The sequence below is a fragment of the Hyla sarda genome, chromosome 6 (assembly GCF_029499605.1).
Source record: "Hyla sarda isolate aHylSar1 chromosome 6, aHylSar1.hap1, whole genome shotgun sequence".
Classification (NCBI taxonomy): domain Eukaryota; kingdom Metazoa; phylum Chordata; class Amphibia; order Anura; family Hylidae; genus Hyla; species Hyla sarda.
The window spans coordinates 93,429,176-93,455,178 of NC_079194.1; the positions used below are offsets into that span (position 1 = coordinate 93,429,176).

A 26,003-nucleotide genomic window follows, 5' to 3' on the forward strand; every position below is an offset into this window, starting at 1 on the left:
ACAGTCTTTGGTGCTGGGACACCACATATACAGTGAATGAGTAGGGTCTGAGGGACAGCCATGGAGTGAGGCGCATGCTGCTGTACACTTCAGCAGGCTGTAACTTGCGATAGCAGCTAGTCTCAGGAGTGCAATCTAAATCAAAATTTTTGACATTTCTGGACAATGTCTTAAAATTTAGTTTAAATGAAAGTGGACTTTTAACACTACAAAAAAGTGTATGGGGAAACAAATTCCCAACCAGCACCTTACCAGAACACTATCAGGTCAAAAAAGGTCACTCTTGAAAGTAAAGAAGTTCTGAAAGATTAGATTTTATGGGAATGATTAAACAAGAGAATTAAATATTTGTCCATTTAGAGACCAATAGCTGACCCAAGGAAGTTACCAAAAACTGAACAACTGTTACGCCGAGCGCTCCGGGTCCCCGCTCCTCCCCGGAGCGCTCGCAGCATCCTCGCATTCGCAGCGCCCCGGTCAGACCTGCTGACCGGGTGCGCTGCAATATCTCTCTCAGCCGGGATGCGATTCGCGATGCGGGAGGCGCCCGCTCGCGATGCGCATCCCGGCTCCCGTACCTGACTCGTTCCCTGTCTGTCTTGTCCCGGCCCGCGCGGCCCCGCTCCTTAGGGCGCGCGCGCGCCGGGTCTCTGCAATTTAAAGGGCCACTGCGCCATTGATTGGCGCAGCAGGCTTAATCAGTGTGTTCACCTGTGCACTCCCTACTTATACCTCACTTCCCCTGCACTCCCTCGCCGGATCTTGTTGCCATTGTGCCAGTGAAAGCGTTTCCTTGTGTGTTCCTAGCCTGTGTTCCAGACCTCCTGAAGTTGCCCCTGACTACGATCCTTGCTGCCTGCCCTGAACTTCTGCTACGTCCGACCTTGCTCTTGTCTACTCCCTTGTACCGCGCCTATCTTCAGCAGTCAGAGAGGTTGAGCCGTTGCTGGTGGATACGACCTGGTTGCTACCGCCGCTGCAAGACCATCCTGCTTTGCGGCGGGCTCTGGTGAATACCAGTAGCAACTTAGAACCGGTCCACCAACACGGTCCACGCCAATCCCTCTCGAGCACAGAGGATCCACCTCCAGCGAGCCGAATCGTGACAGTAGATCCGGCCATGGATCCCGCTGAAGTCCCACTGCCAGTTGTCGCCGACCTCACCACGGTGGTCGCCCAGCAGTCGCAACAGATAGCGCAACAAGGCCACCAGCTGTCTCAACTGACCGTGATGCTACAGCAGCTATTACCACAGCTCCAGCAACAATCTCCTCCGCCAGCTCCTGCACCTCCTCCGCAGCGAGTGGCCGCTTCCGGCCTACGATTATCCTTGCCGGATAAATTTGATGGGGACTCTAAGTTTTGCCGTGGCTTTCTTTCGCAATGTTCCCTGCACTTTCCTACTGAAAGGTCTAAGGTGGCTTTCGTAGTCAGCCTTCTGTCTGGGAAAGCTCTGTCATGGGCCGCACCGCTCTGGGACTGCAATGACCCTGTCACTGCCTCTGTACACTCCTTCTTCACGGAGATCCGAAGTGTATTTGAGGAACCTGCCCGAGCCTCTTCTGCTGAGACTGCCTTGCTGAACCTGGTCCAGGGTAATTCTTCTGTTGGCGAGTACGCCATCCAATTCCGTACTCTTGCCTCCGAATTATCCTGGAATAATGAGGCCCTCTGCGCGACCTTTAAAAAAGGCCTATCCAGCAACATTAAAGATGTGCTGGCCGCACGAGAAATTCCTGCTAACCTGCATGAACTTATTCATCTTGCCACCCGCATTGACATGCGTTTTTCCGAAAGGCGTCAGGAGCTCCGCCAGGATATGGACTTTGTTCGCACGAGGCGGTTTCTCTCCCCTGCTCCTCTCTCCTCTGGTCCTCTGCAATCCGTTCCTGTGCCTCCCGCCGTGGAGGCTATGCAAGTTGACCAGTCTCGCTTGACAACTCAAGAGAGGACACGACGCCGCATGGAGAATCTATGCCTGTACTGTGCCGGTACCGAACACTTCTTGAAAGATTGTCCTATCCGTCCTCCCCGCCTGGAAAGACGTACACTGACTCCGCACAAAGGTGAGACAGTTCTTGATGTCAACTCTGCTTCTCCACGCCTTACTGTGCCTGTGCGGATATCTTCCTCTACCTTCTCCTTCTCTGCTATGGCCTTCTTGGATTCCGGATCTGCAGGAAATTTTATTTTGGCCTCTCTCATCAACAGGTTCAACATCCCGGTGACCAGTCTCGCCAGACCCCTCTACATCAATTCTGTTAACAATGAAAGATTGGACTGTACCGTGGGTTACCGCACGGAATCTCTCCTAATGTGCATCGGACCTCATCACGAAAAAATAGAATTTTTGGTCCTCTCCAACTGCACTTCTGAAATTCTTCTTGGATTACCGTGGCTTCAACGCCATTCCCCAACCCTTGATTGGTCCACAGGAGAAATCAAGAACTGGGGTACTTCTTGTCACAAGGACTGTCTTAAACCGGTTCCCAGTACTCCTTGCCGTGACCCTGTGGTTCCCCCTGTATCCGGTCTTCCTAAGGCTTATATGGACTATTCTGACTTTACCTCCTCACAGGCCTTATGACTGTCCTATTGACCTCCTCCCGGGTACTACTCCACCCCGGGGCAGAATCTATCCTCTGTCTGCTCCAGAGACTCTTGCCATGTCGGAGTACATCCAGGAGAATTTAAAAAAGGGGTTTATCCGCAAGTCCTCCTCTCCTGCCGGAGCTGGATTTTTTTTTGTGTCCAAAAAAGATGGCTCCCTACGTCCTTGTATTGATTACCGCGGACTTAATAAAATCACGGTAAAAAACCGCTACCCCTTACCTCTTATCTCGGAACTCTTTGATCGCTTACAAGGTGCCCACATCTTTACCAAACTGGACTTAAGAGGTGCTTATAATCTCATCCGCATCAGGGAGGGGGACGAATGGAAGACTGCATTTAACACCAGAGATGGACACTTTGAGTATCTGGTCATGCCCTTTGGCCTATGCAACGCCCCTGCCATCTTCCAAGACTTTGTTAATGAAATTTTTCGTGATCTCCTATATTCCTGTGTTGTGGTTTATCTAGACGATATTCTGATTTTTTCTGCCAACTTAGAAGAACACCGCCAGCATGTCCGCATGGTTCTTCAGAGACTTCGAGACAATCAACTCTATGCCAAAATAGAGAAATGTCTCTTTGAATGTCAATCTCTTCCTTTCCTAGGATACTTGGTCTCTGGCCAGGGACTACAAATGGACCCAGATAAACTCTCTGCCGTCTTAGATTGGTCACGCCCCTCCGTACTCCGTGCTATCCAACGTTTTTTGGGGTTCGCCAATTATTACAGACAGTTTATTCCACACTTTTCCACTATTGTGGCTCCTATCGTGGCTTTAACCAAGAAAAATGCCAATCCCAAGTCCTGGTCTCCCCAAGCGGAAGACGCATTTAAACATCTCAAGTCTGCCTTTTCTTCTGCTCCCGTGCTCTCCAGACCTGACCCATCTAAACCCTTCCTATTGGAGGTAGATGCCTCCTCAGTGGGAGCTGGAGCTGTCCTTCTACAAAAAAATTCTTCCGGGCATGCTGTGACTTGTGGTTTTTTTTCTAGGACCTTCTCCCCGGCGGAGAGAAACTATTCCATCGGGGATCGAGAACTACTGGCCATTAAATTGGCGCTTGAGGAATGGAGGCACCTGCTGGAGGGATCAAAATTTCCAGTTATCATATACACTGATCACAAGAATCTCTCCTATCTCCAGTCTGCCCAACGACTGAACCCTCGCCAGGCCAGTTGGTCGTTGTTCTTTGCCCGTTTTAACTTTGAAATTCATTTTCGCCCTGCTGACAAGAACATTAGGGCCGATGCCCTCTCTCGTTCTTCTGATGCCTCTGAAGTAGAGGTCTCTCCGCAACACATCATTCCTCCTGACTGTCTGATCTCCACTTCTCCAGCCTCCATCAGGCAAACTCCTCCAGGGAAGACCTTCGTTTCTCCACGCCAGCGTCTCGGGATTCTCAAATGGGGACACTCCTCCCACCTCGCAGGCCATGCGGGCATCAAAAAATCCTTGCAACTCATCTCTCGTTTTTATTGGTGGCCGACTCTGGAGACTGATGTTGTTGATTTTGTGCGGGCCTGTACTGTCTGTGCCCGGGATAAGACTCCTCGCCAGAAGCCTGCTGGCCTCCTTCATCCTCTGCCTGTCCCCGAACAGCCTTGGTCACAGATTGGTATGGACTTTATTACGGACTTGCCCTCATCCCGTGGCAACACAGTTGTTTGGGTGGTCGTTGATCGATTTTCCAAGATGGCACATTTTATTCCTCTTCCTGGTCTTCCTTCAGTGCCTCAGTTGGCAAAGCAATTTTTTGTACACATTTTTCGCCTTCACGGTTTGCCCACGCATATCGTCTCGGATAGAGGCGTCCAATTTGTGTCTAAATTCTGGAGGGCCCTCTGTAAACAGCTCAAGATCAAATTAAACTTCTCTTCTTCTTATCATCCCCAATCCAATGGGCAAGTAGAAAGAATTAATCAGGTCCTGGGTGACTATTTACGGCATTTTGTTTCCTCCCGTCAGGATGACTGGGCAGATCTTCTACCATGGGCCGAATTCTCATACAACTTCAGAGTCTCCGAATCTTCTGCTAAGTCCCCATTTTTCGTGGTGTACGGCCGTCACCCTCTTCCCCCCCTCCCTACTCCCCTGCCCTCTGGTTTGCCCGCTGTGGATGAAGTGACTCGTGATCTTTCCACCATATGGAAAGAGACCCAAAATTCTCTTTTACAGGCTTCATCCCGGATGAAAAGATTTGCCGATAAGAAAAGAAGAACTCCCCCATTTTTGCTCCCGGAGACAAGGTATGGCTCTCCGCTAAATATGTCCGCTTTCGTGTCCCCAGTTACAAACTGGGACCACGCTATCTTGGCCCTTTCAAAGTCTTGTGCCAGATTAACCCTGTCTCTTACAAACTCCTTCTTCCTCCTTCTCTTCGTATTCCCAATGCCTTCCACGTCTCTCTCCTTAAACCACTCGTCATTAACCGCTTCTCTCCCAAACTTGTTTCCCCCACTCCTGTTTCCGGTTCTTCTGACGTCTTCTCCGTAAAGGAGATTCTGGCCTCCAAGACTGTCAGAGGAAAAACATTTTTTTGGGTGGATTGGGAAGGCTGTGGCCCAGAAGAGAGATCCTGGGAACCTGAGGACAACATCCTAGACAAAAGTCTTATCCTCAGGTTCTCAGGCTCCAAGAAGAGGGGGAGACCCAAGGGGGGGGTACTGTTACGCCGAGCGCTCCGGGTCCCCGCTCCTCCCCGGAGCGCTCGCAGCATCCTCGCATTCGCAGCGCCCCGGTCAGACCTGCTGACCGGGTGCGCTGCAATATCTCTCTCAGCCGGGATGCGATTCACGATGCGGGAGGCGCCCGCTCGCGATGCGCATCCCGGCTCCCGTACCTGACTCGTTCCCCGTCTGTCTTGTCCCGGCGCGCGCGGCCCCGCTCCTTAGGGCGCGCGCGCGCGCCGGGTCTCTGCAATTTAAAGGGCCACTGCGCCATTGATTGGCGCAGCAGGCTTAATCAGTGTGTTCACCTGTGCACTCCCTACTTATACCTCACTTCCCCTGCACTCCCTCGCCGGATCTTGTTGCCATTGTGCCAGTGAAAGTGTTTCCTTGTGTGTTCCTAGCCTGTGTTCCAGACCTCCTGCCGTTGCCCCTGACTACGATCCTTGCTGCCTGCCCTGACCTTCTGCTACGTCCGACCTTGCTCTTGTCTACTCCCTTGTACCGCGCCTATCTTCAGCAGTCAGAGAGGTTGAGCCGTTGCTGGTGGATACGACCTGGTTTCTACCGCCGCTGCAAGACCATCCCGCTTTGCGGCGGGCTCCGGTGAATACCAGTAGCAACTTAGAACCAACACGGTCCACGCCAATCCCTCTCTGGCACAGAGGATCCACCTCCAGCCAGCCGAATCGTGACAACTTTTTAAAGAGAATCTGACAGCTAGTTCACTCGCACTGGGTTATAGTGTGCATGAACAGCTGTAAAATAAGGGGTTTCTCACTGAAATCTGTAGGTTATGTGCAGAGTTATGCTTGTAAACAGCTTTATTCCTAATGTGCCCCAGGGTGCACTGGAGGCAGGGAACTGGCTGGACAAGCTACCCTGCCTCATCTATATTCACTCCCTGGCCTGCCCCCGGCTTCATTATGCAAATTCCTTATTCTCCTGTTACTAGGAAATGATTGCCAGTGGGGGTAGGTAAGTGCTTCTCTATGTGCCACTGAAGCCTCACTACACCCAACCTCACCCTGTAGCGAACCAACCTTTATGTTACAAAAGATTACGCACAGCCCTGGGCTTTACCATTGGGCAAAGTACAGGCAGCTGAAAAAAGGGGATGATAATTGCTAACAATCGTATTAATGATAAAAACAATAATAAACAAAAACAAAATGTATCCTGCAATTTTGTTGCTTTGCCACCTACATAAGAAATACAATATACACAATTTTAAAACAATTATTAGAAATATTATAGAAAACTGAATATTGTGAGTAGTGGCTCTAATACTGCTTATTGCAATATTTTGGAGACTTTTGTCAGAGTTAAAAACAATAATTCTTTAAACCCTGAGACAGTGTATAAGAGCAGAGTAGGCTGACATAGAAGTCAGGACAAGGAAACAGGAAGAAATCTGCAAGGCAATCATTGTGCCAACTATATATTCTACAGTAATAAATAAACAGAAGAATTGCTTTGTGCCCCTTCATGTGTGCTACAATTGGAGAGTATATGTGACAGGTATGCTTTAAGTGCAGAGCGTTCTCTCTGAGTGACTCTTAGCAGCTTGTATTTATAACATGGCATGTGACAGTTCTGTAGGCCTAGCACATATATTCAATCATGGCGACAACAGCCGCCACAGCGAGTCTGTCCTGACAAGCAATATACTTCATCTCTGGTACCCACACCCTGTCTGTAAAATCTCTCCTTTATCACAACGCAGACTGCCAGCCAAAGCCGTTATTCTGATGTATGGCAGTTGCCAACTCAATATCTTGCTGCTAGAAAATAAGTGACAAACCCTGAGAGTTAAAAGTACATTTCGGTTTATGTTGAGTTTTCTATCACCATGTGTGCAATCCATGGCCGAAGGGAATCAGTCAGATAACACCGCTGGCCACTAAGAGGGTAACTAGATCACAATGTCCTAACATTTACAGAGGAATTCCATTTACAATAAAATCTAAGGGCTTCTACTAGTCCATGGATGAATGGTGTTTAAAAGAATTTCCTTTTTCTAAGGTCTTCATAATTTAATTAAAGAAGCAAAGGGACCAACTGCACTGGATGTTAAATCTGACACTGTACTCAAATATATAACAGAACCTGTCACATTGAAAATATAGTCCAGTCTGCAGGAATCATGCTATAGAGCAGGAAGAGCTGAGGGGATTTATATATAGTTTTGTGGGAAAAAATGTGTACATCTTTATTCATGTAAAAAAGTAGTCAAGTAGGCTGTCCTACTCAGTGAGTGACAGCTCCCTCTATATGCACACTAACACACAGCTGTCAATCACTGAGTAGGACCACCCACATGCCTACTTAGCCCAGAATGAGAAGAGTTACATGAATTAATGATAAGTTATATTGGAGGTTTTCCCACAGAACTACAGTACAGACCAAAAGTTTGGACACACCTTCTCATTCAAAGAAATTTCTTTATTTTCATGACTATGAAAATTGTAGATTCACACTGAAGGCATCAAAACTATGAATTAACACATGTGGAATTATAGACATAACAAAAAAGTGTGAAACAACTGAAAATGTGTCATATTCTAGGTGGAGTTACAAAAACCATCAAGAGCTACAAAGAAACTGGCTCACATGCAGACTGGCCCAGCAAATGAAGACCAAGAGTCACCTCTGCTGCGGAGGATAAGTTCATCCGAGTCACCAGCCTCAGAAATCGCAGGTTAACAGCAGCTCGGATTAGAGACCAGGTCAATGCCACACAGAGTTCTAGCAGCAGACACATCTCTAGAACAACTGTTAAGAGGAGACTGTGTGAATCAGGCCTTCATGGTAAAATATCTGCTAGGAAACCACTGCTAAGGACAGGTAACAAGCAGAAGAGACTTGTTTGGGCTAAAGAACACAAGGAATGAACATTAGACCAGTGGAAATCTGTGCTTTGGTCTGATGAGTCCATATTTGAGATCTTTGGTTCCAACCATCGTGTCTTTGTGCGACACAGAAAAGGTGAACAGATGGACTCTACATGCCTGGTTCCCACCGTGAAGCATGGAGGAGGAGGTGTGATGGTGTGGGGGTGCTTTGCTGGTGAAATTGTTGGGGATTTATTCAAAATTGAAGGCATAATAAACCAGCATGGCTACCACAGCATCTTGCAGCGGCTGCTATTCCATCCGGTTTGCGTTTAGTTGAACCATCATTTATTTTTCAACAGGACAATGACCCCAAACACACCTCCAGGCTGTGTAAGGGCTATTTGACCAAGAAGGAGAGTGATGGGGTGCTGCGCCAGGTGACCTGGCCTCCACAGTCACCAGACCTGAACCCAATGAAGGCAAAAGGGCCAACAAGTGCTAAGCATCTCTGGGAACTCCTTCAAGACTGTTGGAAGACCATTTCTGGTGACTACCTCTTGAAGCTCATCAAGAGAATGCCAAGAGTGTGCAAAGCATTAATCAAAGCAAAAGGTGGCTACTTTGAAAAACCTAGAATATGACATATTTTCACACTTTTTTGTTATGTCTATAATTCCACATGTGTTAATTCATAGTTTTGATGCCTTCGGTGTGAATCTACAATTTTCTTAGTCATGAAAATAAAGAAAACTCTTTGAATGATAAGGTGTGTCCAAACTTTTGGTCTGTATATATATATTGGTCTACTCGGCTCCTCCTGCTCTATAACATGATACCTTCAGATTGGATTGTATTTACATTTTGACAGGTTCCCTTTAAAACTTCAGCGCCCCAATGCAAAACTTGAACAAGGGTCCCCCACATATCATTTTCTATTTATAATAGTTGTGGATTGTTATAAAATACAGTATAAGGATACTTTGAACCCCACAGGCATCAGGGTGTGGGGGTGATGCCCTTGACAATACCTGCATGTTGAATGACTAAATGTATGCTGAATCACTTATAAATTTCCTCTTATAAACTAATCTTTGTTTTTCTGTCTCTATCAGAGAAAGAATAGATGTAGGCACTACTTTGTGGGACAAACACTGGTCATACCATACAGCAAGGGCAATGCTCTGGCACAGCTGTCCATTCCAGTAACCACTGGTGCTTGTGCACATAAATCAGTACAGCTCCATAAACTTGCAAATAAAGTAAATAAAAATTCACAGCACTTTCCCTATTCTGGAGAAATCTTCATAAGCTTTATTTATCTTGTGGGAAGACAGGTAAACACAGACATGAAGGGGCATCTCTGGGATACAACCGTTTCATGCGCACAGATAAAATGGCATTTGATTCAACAGTATGGACTTCTGTTTCTATGGGTTCCATGATATGAATCTGTAAAACATGCATACCTCCCAACAATGTAATCCCCATACAATTCATTGGGCAATAAACCTACTTTTGGATACTTTTTTTATAAACAGCTCGCAGGGTCCATTAAATTGGAACAATACCAACAAAAAAGGTGGTTGGGAAGTATGCAACATGGATCTGTAATACACCCATGTGCATAAGGCCTTACAAAATTATTCAAAGAGTTGGACAGATCTGTCAGCAGAGAGCACTGTGGTCTGCCAGAAAAAGAACAACTCAATGTCCTCTGTAGTATACAGAAGCTGATAAGTACTGGAAGGATTAAGATTTTTAAATTGAAGTAATTTGCAAATCTGTTTTACTTTCTGGCACCAGTTAATTTGAAAAATAAAAAAATAAAATAGTTTTTCACCAGAGTACCCCTTTAAGGAAAGATTGTCACTCCAGTCCTACTCCCAGGATTATGGGGTGAGGTGACAATTACAGTAGCCTCTAGTCTTTGTCCAGGTACACTAACACCTCAGTGTAACATTAAACTGGTCATGAAACCAATGGTACAGCCATTAGGGTGGGTTCACACCACAATTTTCTATACAGTTTTTGGATATGGTTTAAAAAAAAAAAAAAAACGTATGCAACTGTACAGAAAACCGTGCCCATAGACTTTCCATTCAAAACTGTATGCACCGTATTGCATACGGTTGTCTCCGTTTTTCACACCACACTTTTTTAAATTTTTTTTTATGGACAGAAAACTGTGGTCTACCACGGTTTTTGGTCCAGGTGAAAAATCGTATTGACCCGTATACGTTTTTTTTTTTAACATGGGAGTCAATGGGAACCGTACAGAACTGTATGTGTGTATGGTTTCATCCAGTTTTTACCATACGGTTTTTGACTTTGGACAGTTTTTTTTCTTGGAATTTCAATCAAACAAGTGAAACTTTATTCATAATGGAGTGAAAAGTTCAAAACGTATGCAGTTTTTTACTTAAAAAACGGATGCAACCGGACATCACTTTTCAAACCGTATTCGGTTTTTAACCGTATACAGATAAAACTTTGTACACACGTTTTGATACAGTTTAGTCAGGTTTTGAGGAATCCGTTTTTTTTTATCAAAAACCTGAAAAAAAAACTGTATTGCAAAAACATGGTGTGAACCCAGCCTTACTCTGAAGTATTAAAGGAGCAGTTTTTCAACACAAATACATGAGGTCGCATATTGGTCATGCTACTGTAAGCAGTCTGCATGGCCCAAACATGAAGTGCATTCAAGGTGGCAGAACATGCCTTAGGTCAATAAACTCTTACAGCATTTAATTTATTGCTGCATGTCACTAAGGCCCCTTTCACACTACCGTTATGCCCCATCAAATACGGCCGCCAAACTCTCTTTTTTTTTCTTCTGGAGATTGACGGCCGTCATTTTGACGAGTCATAATGGGCAATAACAGGTTCCGATGGACCCAATTATAGTCAATGGGGACCTTTGGGCACCGCTATTTTCAGAGAAAATAGCAGGAGAAAAAGACGGTGCAAGTACTATTTTTTCTCCCGCTATTCACGATCATAAAATAATAAGCGTCACACTGCCAGGTACAAATGGCAGTGTGAATGTAGCCTAAATATGTTTTTGATGTTTTGAATATTGTGTTTCCATTTATTTATTTATTTTATCATTAAAGGGGCACTCCGGTAGAAAACATTTTTTTTTTTTAAAACAACCAGTGCCAGCAAGTTAAACAGATTTGTAAATCACTTCTATTAAAAAAAATCCCTCCGGTACTTATTAGCTGCTGAATACTACTGAGGAAATTATTTTCTTTTTGGAACACGGAGCTCTCTGTTGACATCATGACCACAGTGCTCTCTGCTGACATCTCTGTCCCTTTTAGGAACTGTCCAGAGCAGCATATGTTTTCTATGGAGATTTTCTCCTACTCTGGACAGTTCTTAAAATGGACAGAGATGTCAGCAGAGAGCACTGTGCTCATGATGACAGCAGAGAGCTCTGTGTTCCAAAAAGAAAATAATTTCCTCTGTAGTATTCAGCTACCAAAAAGTACTGGAGGGATTAAGATTTTTTAATAGAAGTAATTTACAAATCTGTTTAACTTTCTGGCACCAGTGGATAAAAAAATAAATAAATAATAATAATAATAATAATATGTGTGTATATATATATATATATATATATATATATATATATATATATATATATATATTTCCACCGGAGTACCCTTTAAAGGTTTTATCCAGGATCCATTCACTTCAATGGAACTGAGCTGCAGAACCACACCCAACTTGGAGACAGACAGGAAGCGGTCTTTGAACAAAATTATCTCTGTTTTTCAATTCCTAGATTCCCTTTAACATGTCTATCGATCCTATTATTTCTATAATTTCACAACTTTTCATTCTTGGTGTTGAAATTGACATGACTTTAAACTTATGTAGACTTCCCCTTTAGAACAAAAAAATCCATATGGATAAATAATAGTTACAGAAATGTTCATTAAAACAGTCTATAGTCTAGATATACATAACATACAGTACCTGCTTCTGTTGATAACACAAATTTCCCATCTTCTCGAACTTCATTGTTACGTACTCTTGAAAGGTCTAGCACCTGAGTGACCTGCTTCACATCAGTGGTTATTTGGCAACTTCGAGGAATTGTATCAGTGGGTTCGCAGTCTGATAATACTGATTCATATATATCTGTAAAAGAAATTACTTTTGAATGCTTTTCATAATTCATCTGTCATATTTCTATCTCTTATTAAATATGTTATTAGATGATAATGCTGTTTTTGTTATTTTGAGGAACATGTTATATACTAAGTTTGTCCTTAAACAAAGAAGTACACTTTTGGATTTACATGCCATAGCTAGTCTTGTGCTATACTTTGTTTCATCCACAATCATTAAAAGGGTTTTCCAGTGTTTAACAACTAAACTTGGCGGGGGTCCAACTATCACCACCTCAGTCAGATGTTTGAAGGGACTACAGCACTTTTTTTTTTAGTACTGCAGTATCTCTAAAGTGAATATGTCATCAGTTGTATGCTCCCCGAACCACAAGTCATTGGGTGGTCCCCACTAGCTTCTCCCTGCCCTGGTAGAAGGATGAAAGATCACTTCACTTTTGGGTATAGAGAGATCTATCGATCAAGGGGCAGGCAGAAACACTAGGAATCATCCTAATGATTCATGCCTTAGGGAGCATAAAAATGATGATAGGTTTCATTTAATGTTAGTGTCTGTACTTGAAATCACTGAACTGTTTCATTAACTTGAATTGGAGAATGCTGCAGTACTGCTACTACTAAGGCTGTGTTCACACGTTGTGGTACTGCAACTTATTACCTCATGCTTTTTGCCACAAAAGGTTGAAATAGTCATAAAAATTTAGCATTTTACCTTGATTTTGCTTATGGCGTACATTTCTGTAAATTGCACCCTTTTTTTACCAGGTTGCCCTGTCGCCACAAAAACACTTGCTATAATTAGTTGCGGTACATGTAAACACAGCCTCATAGTATGCTGATCTAACAGCACCTAAAAACACTGAAGAATTTGCAGTGCTCACATTGGTATGGGTGCTGGTAGTGAGACCACTGCCAATCTAAAATTAATGGCTTAGAAGTAGATTGGAAAAATTATACTAAGGAGATTGTGAGAGTAGTCCAACCATTGCTGACTGCATTATAACTATTTGACTTTTCTTAATATGATTCCAGATTGAAAACCCCATTTATTTAGAAGTCCTGCCTGAGTGGCCCAAAGGGTTCAAAGAGATGATGTGCATACGTAGAAACCTTTTTTTTTTTTATCAGCCTACTGATGTAGACTTTGAAAAGCTGTGTAGTAGGCAACAGGGATGAACAAAAACAAAAAAAGCTAACACACTGCCTTATAACCACCATCATACAGTTCCGTAATGGAATTGCAATAGAGATATTTATTACTACTACTCATTTAATAAAGTAGAAAATAAAGCTGAATATTAAGAAATGGCAGATGCTGTTCTATAGGTTTGGGCACCAATTGTGGGATCTAAGGTGCAAACATGGGTTGCCTATGCCACCAAGGGCAATGAAGCCCTCTTCAATACTAAATTTCTCAGGTAGCAAACCTATAAGCCTTGCTCTACTGGGCACAAATTCTGATTCTTTTTTAAAGGTAAAGGGGTTCATCTATATTGCACGCACAATGTAATTACATATAATTCAGGAAAAAAATATATATAACACCCGCACAATAACCTTCTTTGACAATTATGTAAATCACCTACATTCACATTGTGACAATAAGGAAAATAACATAAGCAGTTTCAATAAAGGCTTGTAAAAATGTCTTTATTGGCTATTAAAAATAAGAATTCAAGCCGTGTTCACTTTGTTTGCCTGGAATATAAATAGACAGAGTACGGCACATGTCCTAAGTCTTCAATTTTTTTAAAATTACCATGTGCAGTTTGTAATCATCAAAAGTACAGTATGTCATAGATTGTCGGAATTAATTGACAGGCATGAGCAAGGAAAGGGTGATAAATAGGATGGCATTTTTCTATTATGTCTCTGGCATATACGTACTGAAATCTTTTTATTTTCAAATCTGTCACTAATCTTTAATCTTCCTCACAAGATTTTTCGCCAGATACAAATGGTATCTCATATTTTCAGCAAACCTTTTTTCTTTTATTTTTTTTGCCCATATTTGTCTTATATCAACTTTTCACTTTTTTTTTTCTTTTTTTTTTTTTTTTCTTTTTATTTCAGTTTCGGCTTTCCTCAAACTGTATAATTTATTTAGTCTTCTGCTAAGCAGGATTGTGCTAAGCACTCGACACATTAGCTCAAAATGGAATGTATAAAGTAATTAAGATATTTGCATAACCTCTTTATAGACGTCATAAATCAAACATTACCATTGTTCTAGGCACAAAGAGTACACACTAAAAACAAACCAGGCTTTCATTTCATTCCTTCTGCACAAAGCTTTTGTGGAAAATAGAGAGGTTTGATAAGCTTATAATTTTAATAAGCAAGAAAATATAGTTCTACTTTCCGGTTTATTAACATATACCTTACAAAGATCTTCTACAATGACTGAAATATTAAAGCATATTTTCAGTGATGCTACTTCTAGCACATTATATTGTTTATGTAGTTTGAAAGAAAACCCTAAAGATATACCTATGATAGCCACCAGCCAAATGCTCATTTGACTGACAGCTATCTTTCCTTACACCTCCCCCCATAAACATAAACACTCAATTTGGCTAAGAGTTCAAAAAGATTGGGCAATTAAAAGTCATATTGCCCGTACTTCTTGGGGAGGAGCTGGGAGGCTCCAATATGTATTAGACAATCAAAAACATTGACTTTGCTCTGTATGTGTAAATAGATCTTAAAGGAGACATTATAAACAAAAACTTATCCCCCATTTGGTTCTCTCATAGAGAACACACCCCGCTCCTGGAGAGAGCCAGGCCCCCATACAGAAAATTTTGGGGGGGTTCCAGTGCTTACATCCCCCGCAATCTAAAATGTATTCCCTATCCTGTATATAACGGAGATATTTTTTATGATACTTCTTTAAGTAAAAGGGATTTTTATTGCTAGCTGCAAGGGTTTAAGTTAGCATGTGGCATTTTTAACTTCATTTTAAGGCTAAGTTCATACTGGGTTTTTCTTATGCAATTAATGGGTAGAGTTGGAAACCTCAAGATGTACACACAAGACATGTATGTCAGGAGTATAGGAAGTGTAACATCTGCGCTCCGGCCAGACACGCTGTCTCTCATGTCTTGTCCCCACTCCCGGCGGGGCTGGGATTCGCATCGCGGGATGCGTCCGCATGCGAATCCCAGCCTGTGACTCACCTCCCTGGTCTTCCTGTCCTTGCAACCCCGGCGCTCCCTTCCCTGCTGTATCTTTGTTGCCTTTGTGCCCTAGAAAAAGCATACTGTGTTCCTGTGTTCCATATATCTGTGTACCTGATCCTTGTTCCGTTACCTGACCCAACATCTGTGCCGCCTGCCCTGACCTACTGCTACCTTGACCACATCTTGCCAGTTTCCTCCTGTGCCACGCCTCATCCCAGCAACCTGTGTGAACGAGTCGTGCCAGGGGTAGCAACCTGAGTGCCGTCTGCCGCAACAAGAACATACCGCTTTGCGGCGGGCTCTGATGAAACCCAGCGGCACCTTAGACTCTGCTCCCTGGCACGGCTCACATCATCATCCACACAGGCCCAGGGGATCCACCACCTGCCGTGACCCTTACAGGAAGTAGTCTATTTCCATCAATCCTGTAAAAAATATATCCATTAAATGGTTATCATATTAGTTTATGCATGGCATCGGTCATGAGAATCTCTTTAAAACACAACTCCAGTGATGGCTAGGGAGGTAGGATAAATTGCTTACATTTTCATATTGCCACCCGATCCTGAGACTTGCGCAAGATTACTGCTTTCAATGTACATATTTTGTGAAAGTCCCACGGATGTCTACAGAACTTTTTCCAAATCCACAGATTAAACACAATAGTCTTGCACATGGCTCCATCACTGGAGCTGTGTTTTAAAGGGATACTCTAGAGTGGGGGAAAAAATCAACTATTGCCAGAAAACAGATTTACAAGTTACTTCTATTTAAAAATCTTAAATCAGGTACTTAGCTGCTGTATGCTCTGTAGAAAGTTATGTAGTTCTTTCCAGTTTGACCACACTGCTCTCTGCTGCCACCCCTGTGTCCACGTCAGGAACTGTTCAGAAAATGAGCAAATCCCCATAGCAAACCTCTATTGCTCTGGACAGTTCCTGACATGGACAGAGGTGGCAGCAGGGAGCACTGTGGTCAAACAAAAAAGAACCATAAAACTACCTTTTTAGTTTACAGCATCTGATACTGTACTGGAAGGATTAAGATTTTTAAATAGAAGTAATTTACAAATCTGTATCACTTGCTGACCCTAGTTGATTTGAAATGATTTTTTTTTCTCTGGAGTACCCCTTTAAATAATATATCATGAAGCTTTTTGGTAGCATTTAATGATGTATTCATTAAACAAATGCCATTACAGTCTATGAGTGATGAATGTGTTAAATGGAGCCTTACTATGGTATGTGTCACCCACAGGCTATAATTACATCTAATTAACTGATGAGCCATGAAAAAACGCACAAGGTGTCCAATAAAAGAATATTAGTCTATTGGTGATGGAATTTATTGTTAAAGTAGAATAAAGAAAAAGGAATGTCCAGCATCCAGGTGAAGTCCAAACAGGGTATTTCTTTATTGGGAGGCTTGCAAATACCCGTTAAAAACACTGACACATTTCACGCTTTCACGCTTAGTCATAGAGTATCAAGACATTTGTAAAACACATATAAATACTAAAAACGTAGTCACATGTTCATGACAAAGAAAATGGAAAATCCGGTTTGGACAAACCGAATACCTGAAACGTATTAACAGCCATTTTAACCCCTTAAGGACATAGGGCGTATCCATACGCCCCCGTTTCCAAGACCTTAAGGACCGAGGGCGCATGGATACGCCCTGAGCATTTCCGGCCCCCACCGCTAGCAGGAGGGGAGCCGGAGCTGGATGCCTGCTGAAATCGTTCAGCAGGCATCCCGGCATATCGCCCAGGGGGGTCATTATATCAGAGACGGCCCCGAACAGCCAGAGCCAGCAGGGGTGAGGTGGCACTGGTGCCACCTCACGATTGCCCTGATTCGTCGGCCGGTTTCCCGGCCGACCAATCAGGGCGCCTGCTGCGGGTGTCACTCCCGCAACCCGCTCCGCCCCTCTTCCAGAGGACGTGAGCGGGTGCGGGCAGAAGACCCTGGGTGCTGGGGACCCCGATCCCCGGCGTCCCTGTTGGGATCGGGGCCCCAGGAGCGACGGCGGCGGCGAGGGACTGACCTGTGCGGCGGCATCGTGGAGCAGCAGCAGGAGGTGAGTGACAGCCTCCTGCTGTTGCATAGCAACAGCTCCCAGCATACAAAAAGGGCATGCTGGGAGCTGTAGTTATGCAACAGCAGGAGGCAGACCACCACAACTCCCAGCATGCCCTTATGTTTTGCAACAGCTGGAGGCACATTTTTCTATGGAAAAGTGTACCTTCAGCTGTTGTATAACAACAATCAGCTAAAGTGCATGCTGGGAGTTGTAGTGGTGCATCTGGTGATTGCATGACTACAACTCCCAGCATGCCCGTTGGCTGTCGGTGACTGCTGAGAGTTGTAGTTTTGCAACAGCTGAAGGCACACTGAGTTAAGTAGCAAACCAGTGTGTCTCCAGCTGTTGCATAACTACAATCCCCAGCATCCCCAGCCAATGTAGTATGCCTCCGGCTGTTGCATAACTACAAGACCCAGCATGCCCTTCCGCTGTCCGTACATGCTGGGGGTTGTAGCTTTTGCAACAGCTGAAGGCACACTGGTTGCAAAACACTGAGTTTGTTACCAAACTCGGTGTTTCACAACCTGTGTGTCTCCAGCTGTGGCAAAACTACAACTCCCAGCATGCACTGATAGACCATACATGCTGGGAGTTGTAGTTTTGCAACAGCTGGATGTTCCCTCCCCCCAATGTGAACGTACAGGGTACACTCACATGGGTGTAGTTGCAAAACAACTACTCCCAGTATTGCCAAATAGTCACTGACTGTCTAGGCATGCTGGGAGTTTTACAACAGCTGGAGGCCCCTGTTTGAGAATCACTGGCGTAGAATACCCCTATGTCCACCCCTATGCAAGTCCCTAATTTAGGCCTCAAATGCGCATGGCGCTCTCACTTTGGAGCCCTGTCGTATTTCAAGGCAACAGTTTAGGGCCACATATGGGGTATCGCCGTACTCGGGAGAAATTGGGCTTCAAATTTTGGGAGGTATTTTCTGCTATTACCCTTTTTAAAAATGTAAATTTTTTGGGAAAACAAGCATTTTAGGTAAAAGAATTTATTTTTTTTACATATACAAAAGTCATGAAACACCTGTGAGGTATAAAGGTTCACTTAACCCCTTGTTACGTTCCCCGAGGGGTCTAGTTTCCAAAATGGTATGCCATGTGTTTTTTTTTGCTGTCCTGGCACCATAGGGGCTTCCTAAATGCGGCATGCCCCCAGAGCAAAATTTGCTTTCAAAAAGCCAAATGTGACTCCTTCTCTTCTGAGACCTGTAGTGCGCCAGCAGAGCACTTTTCACCCCCATATGGGGTGTTTTCTGAATCGGGAGAAATTGGGCTTCAAATTTTGGGGGGTATTTTCTGCTATTACCCTTTTTAAAAATGTAAAATTTTTGGGAAACCAAGCATTTTAGGTTAATTTTTTATTTTTTTTACATATACAAAAGTCATGAAACACCTGTGGGGTATAAAGGTTCACTTTACCCCTTGTTACGTTCCCCGAGGGGTCTAGTTTCCAAAATGGTATGCCATGTGTTTTTTTTTGTTGCTGTCCTGGCACCATAGGGGCTTCCTAAATGCGGCATGCCCCCAGAGCAAAATTTGCTTTCAAAAAGCCAAATGTGACTCCTTCTCTTCTGAGACCTGTAGTGCACCAGCAGAGCACCTTTCACCCCCATATGGGGTGTTTTCTGAATCGGGAGAATTTGGGCTTCAAATTTTGGGGGGTATTTTCTGCTATTACCCTTTTTAAAAATGTAAAAATTTTGGGAAACCAAGCATATTAGGTAAAAAAAAAAAAATTTTTTTTACATATGCAAAAGTTGTGAAACACCTGTAGGGTATTAAGGTTCACATTACCCCTTGTTACATTCCCCGAGGGGTCTAGTTTCCAAAATGGTATGCCATGTGGTTTTTTTTTTTGCTGTTCTGGCACCATAGGGGCTTCCTAAATGCGGCATGCCCCCAGAGCAAAATTTGCTTTCAAAAAGCCAAATGTGACTCCTTCTCTTCTGAGACCTGTAGTGAACCAGCAGAGCAATTTTCACCCCCATATGGGGTGTTTTCTGAATCGGGAGAAATTGGGTTTCAAATTTTGGGGGGTATTTTCTGCTATTACTCTTTTTAAAAATGTAAAATTTTTGGGAAACCAAGCATTTTAGGTAAAAAAATAATATTTTTTTTACTTATGCAAAAGTCGTGAAACACCTGTAGGGTATTAAGGTTCACTTTACCCCTTGTTACGTTCCCTGATGGGTCTAGTTTCCAAAATGGTATGCCATGTGTTTTTTTTTGCTGTCCTGGCACCATAGGGGCTTCCTAAAGGTGACATGCCCCCCAAAAACCAATTGTCGCTCCTTCCCTTCTGAGCCCTCTACTGCGCCCACTGAACAATTAACATAGACATATGAGGTATGTGCTTACTCGACAGAAATTGGGTTTCAAATACAAGTAAAAATTTTCTCCTTTTTCCCCCTTGCAAAAATTAAAAAATTGGGTCTACAAGAACATGCGAGGGTAAAAAATGAAGATTTTGAATTTTCTCCTTCACTTTGCTGCTATTCCTGTGAAACACCTAAAGGGTTAATACACTTACTGAATGTCATTTTGAATACTTTGGGGTTGTAGTTTTTATAATGGGGTCTTTTATGGGGTATTTCTAATATGAAGACCCTTCAAATCCACTTCAAAACTGAACTGGTCCCTGAAAAATAGTGAGTTTGAAAATTTTGTGAAAAATTTCAAAATTGCTGCTGAACTTTGAAGCCCTCTGGTGTCTTCCAAAAGTAAAAACTCATACATTTTATGATTCACACATAAAGTAGACATATTGTATATGTGAACCCAAAATAAAATTATTTTGAATATCCATTTTCCTTACAAGCATAGAGCTTCAAAGTTAGAAAAATGCTAAATTTTCATTTTTTTCATCAAATTTGGGGATTTTTCCCCAAGAAAGGATGCAAGTTACCACAAAATTTTACCACTAAGTTAAAGTAGAATATGTCACGAAAAAACAATCTCGGAATCAGAATGATAACTAAAAGCATTCCAGAGTTATTAATGTTTAAAGTGACAGTGGTCAGATGTTCAAAAAATGCTCTGGTCCTTAAGGTGAAAAAGGGCTCGGTCCTTAAGGGGTTAAGTACCTCTTCACACCTAAAAAATGGGGAAGAGAGAGAACCAGAAAACTTATGAGGGGATATTTTTTATTTTAGGTGTGAACAGGTACTTAAAATATAGTTTGGCTGTTAATCCGTTTCAGGTATTCGGTTTGTCCGAATCCAGACCGGATTTTCTATTTTCTTTGTCATGAACATGTGACTAAGTTTTTAGTATTTATATGTGTCTTACAAATGTCTTGTTACTCTATGACTAGGCGCGAAATCGTGAAACGCGTCAGAGTTTTTAACGTGTATTTGCAAGCCTCCCAATAAATATATACCCTGTTTGGACTTCACCTGGACTTCTGCGGCATGTAAAGCCAGAGGCGGGACCTGCGGCTCCTTGCACAGGTGTTTGCCTGATCTGGGTTAGCTGTCATCACTCAAAGTATTATTGTTAAAGTGTTACTATAATGTGAAACAACTTTTGACTAGAAATGTCAAAAGTTAAGATCACACAGAATCTCATTACTAAGACCATCTCCTTATTATATAAGCTGGGGAAGTGCACGACATTGCACTCCACTTCCAGACTGGCCGTCAAATCCAACCTTTTCTCTTTATAAACTGATGCAGAGAAAAGGTCAGTTTTGATTGATAGCTGGGGAGTGAGGCTTGTGATGATGCGCACTTCACCAGCTTATAACTCGAAATTGCAGCAGGGAATACGTCAAAAGTTGTTTTAATAAATAATAGTAACACTTTAAGCATGCTCAGCTGAATGTGCATGCGTTAGGAGTGTGTTCTTTGTCCATGAGAACAAACGGATTGGGTATATTACTAGGCTAGAAGAAGCTAGGGCAGGCGTTGTTAAAAAAACATATTAGGCAATATACATCACAGGGTCTGGGGAATACAAGGAAGACATGAACCTTGGGGGGCTGCAAACTTAGTAAAGTGCATCCATGTAAACAAAGGAAGTAGGAAAAAGTAGGGTGCACTCACCCGATAGTAGGTAAAAACTGTTAGGCTTTATTAGTTCATTTAAAATCTGCCTAGGAGGTGGTGAAGCGAATTTGTGATCAGCCTAAGCTGACAGACTGACGCAATGGCTGACGTCTGTTTCGCAGTAGCTCGCTTTCTCTAGGCTTAGGGAGTCTTAGAGAAAACGGGCTACCGCTAAACAGATGCCAACCTCTTCGCCAGTCGGTCAGCTTAGGCTGATCCCGGACTCTCTTTACCACCTTCTGGCAGATTTTAAATTCACTACTAAAGCTACTAAAGCCTAGAGTGCACCCTACTTTCTTCCACTTGGATTGGGTGCATTGATGTTCAAGATGCCAAGCCCTTTTTCCACTTTCAAACCCCCAAATCTACCATTCAGGGGGAGTTAGGAGGTTCCCATAAACATTAGATGCCTGGTTGATCCTGATGGAATTTGAAGGTTCAGTCACCATTACTCTTTTGTGTATAACTGGCTTTATATCAAACATTCAGTGATAAAGAATGCACCAGAAGTTAGTTGCTGTAATGAAATGCAACTTTATATGTGTGAATGCGATGATGATATTAATAAGATCACAAATGCTGGACTTGGGCATCTCCAGTGCTCCCATATAACTGAATGTAGTGTGTGCTGTCTACAGCACATGCACATTTTGGGGGTCAAGGGGGATCCCAACATTAGGAATCCCTGCGATCAGATACTTATCCCCTAATGATAAGATCATTATTACCGGACAACCCCCTTTAATAAATGTGGGCTTTTGTGCTCAAGGGTGGACATTCACTTTGTTACTTTAGATTTGCATGGCTTAAAGCCATCTGGTTCTTCTAAATGGCTTTTTTTCACAATTCATTGGCTTCACAGCTCATAATTAAAAGGGAATTTATTTCAATATCCCCTTGAAGACCAAAGATTATCAGTGACCAGCCTCATTACAGACATTTATGACCTCTGAAAACTAGACCATAAGGAGAAAGCTGTGTTATGTATCAGAGGGAAAGTTAAAACAAATTTTATTAATTCCAGTGCTGTAGTTACATTTAATTGTTTTAAGGGTGTTCAGATAAAAGCCTATAGCCCTTATATATTCCAACCTCTCAGCTTCAGACACAGTGATAGCTATCTGGGTTGCTTAGAGGATCGGATTTGCAGATTTAATGAAGCATAGCATGAGCTGTAATTTTATTGTGAGAGTTAGTCTTTTTCCTATAATTAAAGAAAAAATGAATATTAAAAACGTTATATTGCGTAATACAAGAATATATTTTAAAATGTACTTACTGCTCCATTAAGCTCAAAATACAAATTGTCTCCCATAAAACAGTGATACTACCATACGCTTACTTCTTAACAACTCCACAAGATCCCAGAGAAGGGATCACTATTACTCCATTTTGGACCCCTACCATAAAACATAGCCTTTATTTTTGTCTAATAAGACATTATTATAGCACAACACAATTTAAAATACCAATATCACTGGCTAAACATATACAGTCATGGCCGTAAATGTTTGCACCCCTGAAATTTTTCTACAAAATGAAGTATTTCACACAGAAAAGGATTGCAGTAACACATGTTTTGCTATACACGTTTATTCCGATTGTGTGTATTGGAACTAAACCAAGAAAGGGAGGAAAAAAAGCAAATTGGACATAATGTCACACCAAACTCCAAAAATGGGCTGGACAAAATTATTGGCACCCTTAACTTAATATTTGGTTGCACACCCTTTGGAAAAAAATAACTGAAATCAGTCGCTTCCATAACCATCAATAAGCTTCTTACACCTCTCAGCTGCAATGTTGGACCACTCTTCCTTTGCATACTGCTCCAGGTCTCTCTTATTGGAAGGGCGCCTTTTCCCAACAGCAATTTTAAGATATCTCCACAGATGTCCAATGGGATTTAGATCTGGACTCATTGCTGTCCACTTCAGAACTCTCCAGCGCTTTGTTGCCATCCATTTCTGGGTGCTTTTTGACGTACGTTTGGGGTCATTGTCCTGCTGGAAGACCCAAGATCTCGGACGCAAACTCAGCTTTCTGACACTGGGCTGTACAGTGCAACCCAAAATCTGTTGTTAATCCTCAGATTTCATGATGCCTTCACACATTCAAGGCACCCAGTGCCATATTTCACTGTAGGCACTGTGCTTTTTTCTTTGTAGGTCTCATTCCGTTTTTGGTTAACAGTAGAATGATGTGCTTTACCAAAAAGCTCTATCTTGGTTTCATCTGTCCACAAGACATTTTCCCAGAAGGATTTTGGCTTACTCAAGTTCATTTTGGCACAATGTAGTCTTGCTTTTCTATGTCTCTGTGTCAGCAGTGGGGTCCTCCTGGGTCTCCTGCCATAGCGTTTAATTTCATTTAAATGTTGACGGATAGTTTGTGCTGACATTGATGCTCCCTGAGCCTGCAGGACAGCTTGAATATCTTTGGAACTTGTTTGGGGCTGCTTTTCAACCATCCAGACTATCCTGCATTGACACCTTTCATCAATTTTTCTCTTCCGCCCACGCCCAGGGAGATTAGCTACTGTGCCATGGGTTGCAAACGTCTTGATAATGTTGTGCACTGTGGATAAAAGCAAATATAGATCTCTGGAGATGGACTTGTAACCTTGAGATTGCTGATCTTTTTCCACACTTTTGGTTCTCAAGTCCTCAGACAGTTCTCTTCTCCTCTTTCTGTTGTCCATGCTTAGTGTGGATAATAATAATAATACAATACTAAAACACAATACAAAGAAGTAAATTTCTCTCCTTTTTATCTGCTTTCAAGTGTGATTTTTATTGTTACTTACCCCAGGTGAGTTAAAAGGAGCATCACATGCCTGAAACAATCTTATCTTTCCACAATTTTGAAAGAGTGCCAATAATTTTGTCCAGCCCATTTTTGGAGTTTGGTGTAACATTATGTCCAATTGGCTTTTTTTTATTCCCTTTTTTGGTTTAATTCAAATACACACAAAGGGCATAAACATGTGTTACTGCAATCCTTTTCTGGGAGAAATACTTAATTTTCTTGAAAAATTTCAGTGGTTCCAACATTTACAGCCATACTGTACATAAAGTGCCTTCTTCACTGTAATAATTTTCCCATGTGGTTACATTGCATTGTGTGTTGAACAATGATTCTTTTTATTCTCCAGCAATGGATTGCTGGTGGCTGCAGTGCACCAGCAACCAACCTTCCCCCCCAACAACACAGAAATTTAAATCCACATTGCTCCCCTGACATGTTTTGCTCAAGCTTATTCAGAGTTCTGGACTAATGGCTGTCTAACAATGCTTTCTTTGGCCTTTTATTGCACCAATCAATAATTCCAATCTTAACCTCCTCCACGAAGGACCAATCCTGTATAGTATTCTTTAGATTACACCATGCTCCGGTTGTGATACCTCGTACTTACAACATCTTTGTAGTCACTAAAGGTCTAAATCTCAGCCTATCCACTCCATGATGTGGACAGGATGAGAGTCAGACCTATAGTGACTATGAAGATGATGAAAGTAATTTGTAAGAATTCGGCTACGCGCGGCTATGTGGGACATGGGAAATGCATCCTGTAGCACACTGACAGTCAAAGTAGGAGAAGCGAGGAGGAGGATAATATCTCTTCCTAGGATATTTTAGCTCTAGCAGCAGGTGGCGGTCTTCTCGTGATGCATGCACACAGTGGGATGACATCAGATGTCACGTCAGTGTCGCGCACACAAACACCATTTTCGTCTTGCTGCACAGCAGTGAAGAACTAAGGATCATCAAGGGGTGGCGAAAGGCTCCCATACATCATCATTAGCCCATCAGCCAGATTGGAATTTTGTAAAAATCAGAACACAGATATTAGAAATCAGTGTCACAAAAGCCATATTGTAGGCACTCACCACAAGACCTGCAGATTATACCTCTGGACTATTTAGTCGACTTCATCTCTATGGACCAGGCCATAACTAAGCCAATATTTTCCAACCAACATGCCCCCAGCTGTTGCAAAACTACTACAGAGAAAAAAATGAAAGAGGACAATTGCGATCAGAGAAGACGTCAACAGAGAGTCAATGGATGTAAGTGTAATCATCTGCATATGGTATGCAGATCCTGTGTACAGCTGGTATCTACTTTTATATTGTCCTGTATATAATCCCTTTATGATCACCTTTTTATGATCACTGTACATAATCACTTATATGGTAAACAGCATTTCATTCTTGGACCCAGGCAGAACAATGCCTTGGGCTAACCCTGCCTACAAAGTCAGTTTGTGTTATTTGTTGAACTATTTCTCAGCTTGTGTTTTATTGCAGCATACTGAATGTGAGTTTTCTTGATGACTGATTGTCAATAAAGCTATTTTCAATCCAAAAAGCTTCTAAATGCCTCCATCAGGGCCCCAAAAAAGTCTATAGATAATAG

General features: G+C 42.6%; 1 protein-coding gene across 11 annotated transcripts in view; it reads right to left on the reverse strand.

Moving 5' to 3' along the window:
* The window catches only part of CFAP20DC (CFAP20 domain containing), a 512,401-nt gene that overhangs the window by 286,233 nt on the left and 200,165 nt on the right, over positions 1-26,003 (reverse strand). For all 11 annotated transcript variants that reach the window (XR_008844939.1, XM_056524504.1, XM_056524505.1 and 8 more), the window contains one exon: positions 12,106-12,270. Coding sequence is in view for 10 of the 11 variants with exons in the window: in XM_056524504.1 (XP_056380479.1) it covers positions 12,106-12,270 (165 nt within the window). In the remaining variant the exon portion in view is untranslated. The remainder of the gene's footprint in view (positions 1-12,105; positions 12,271-26,003) is intronic.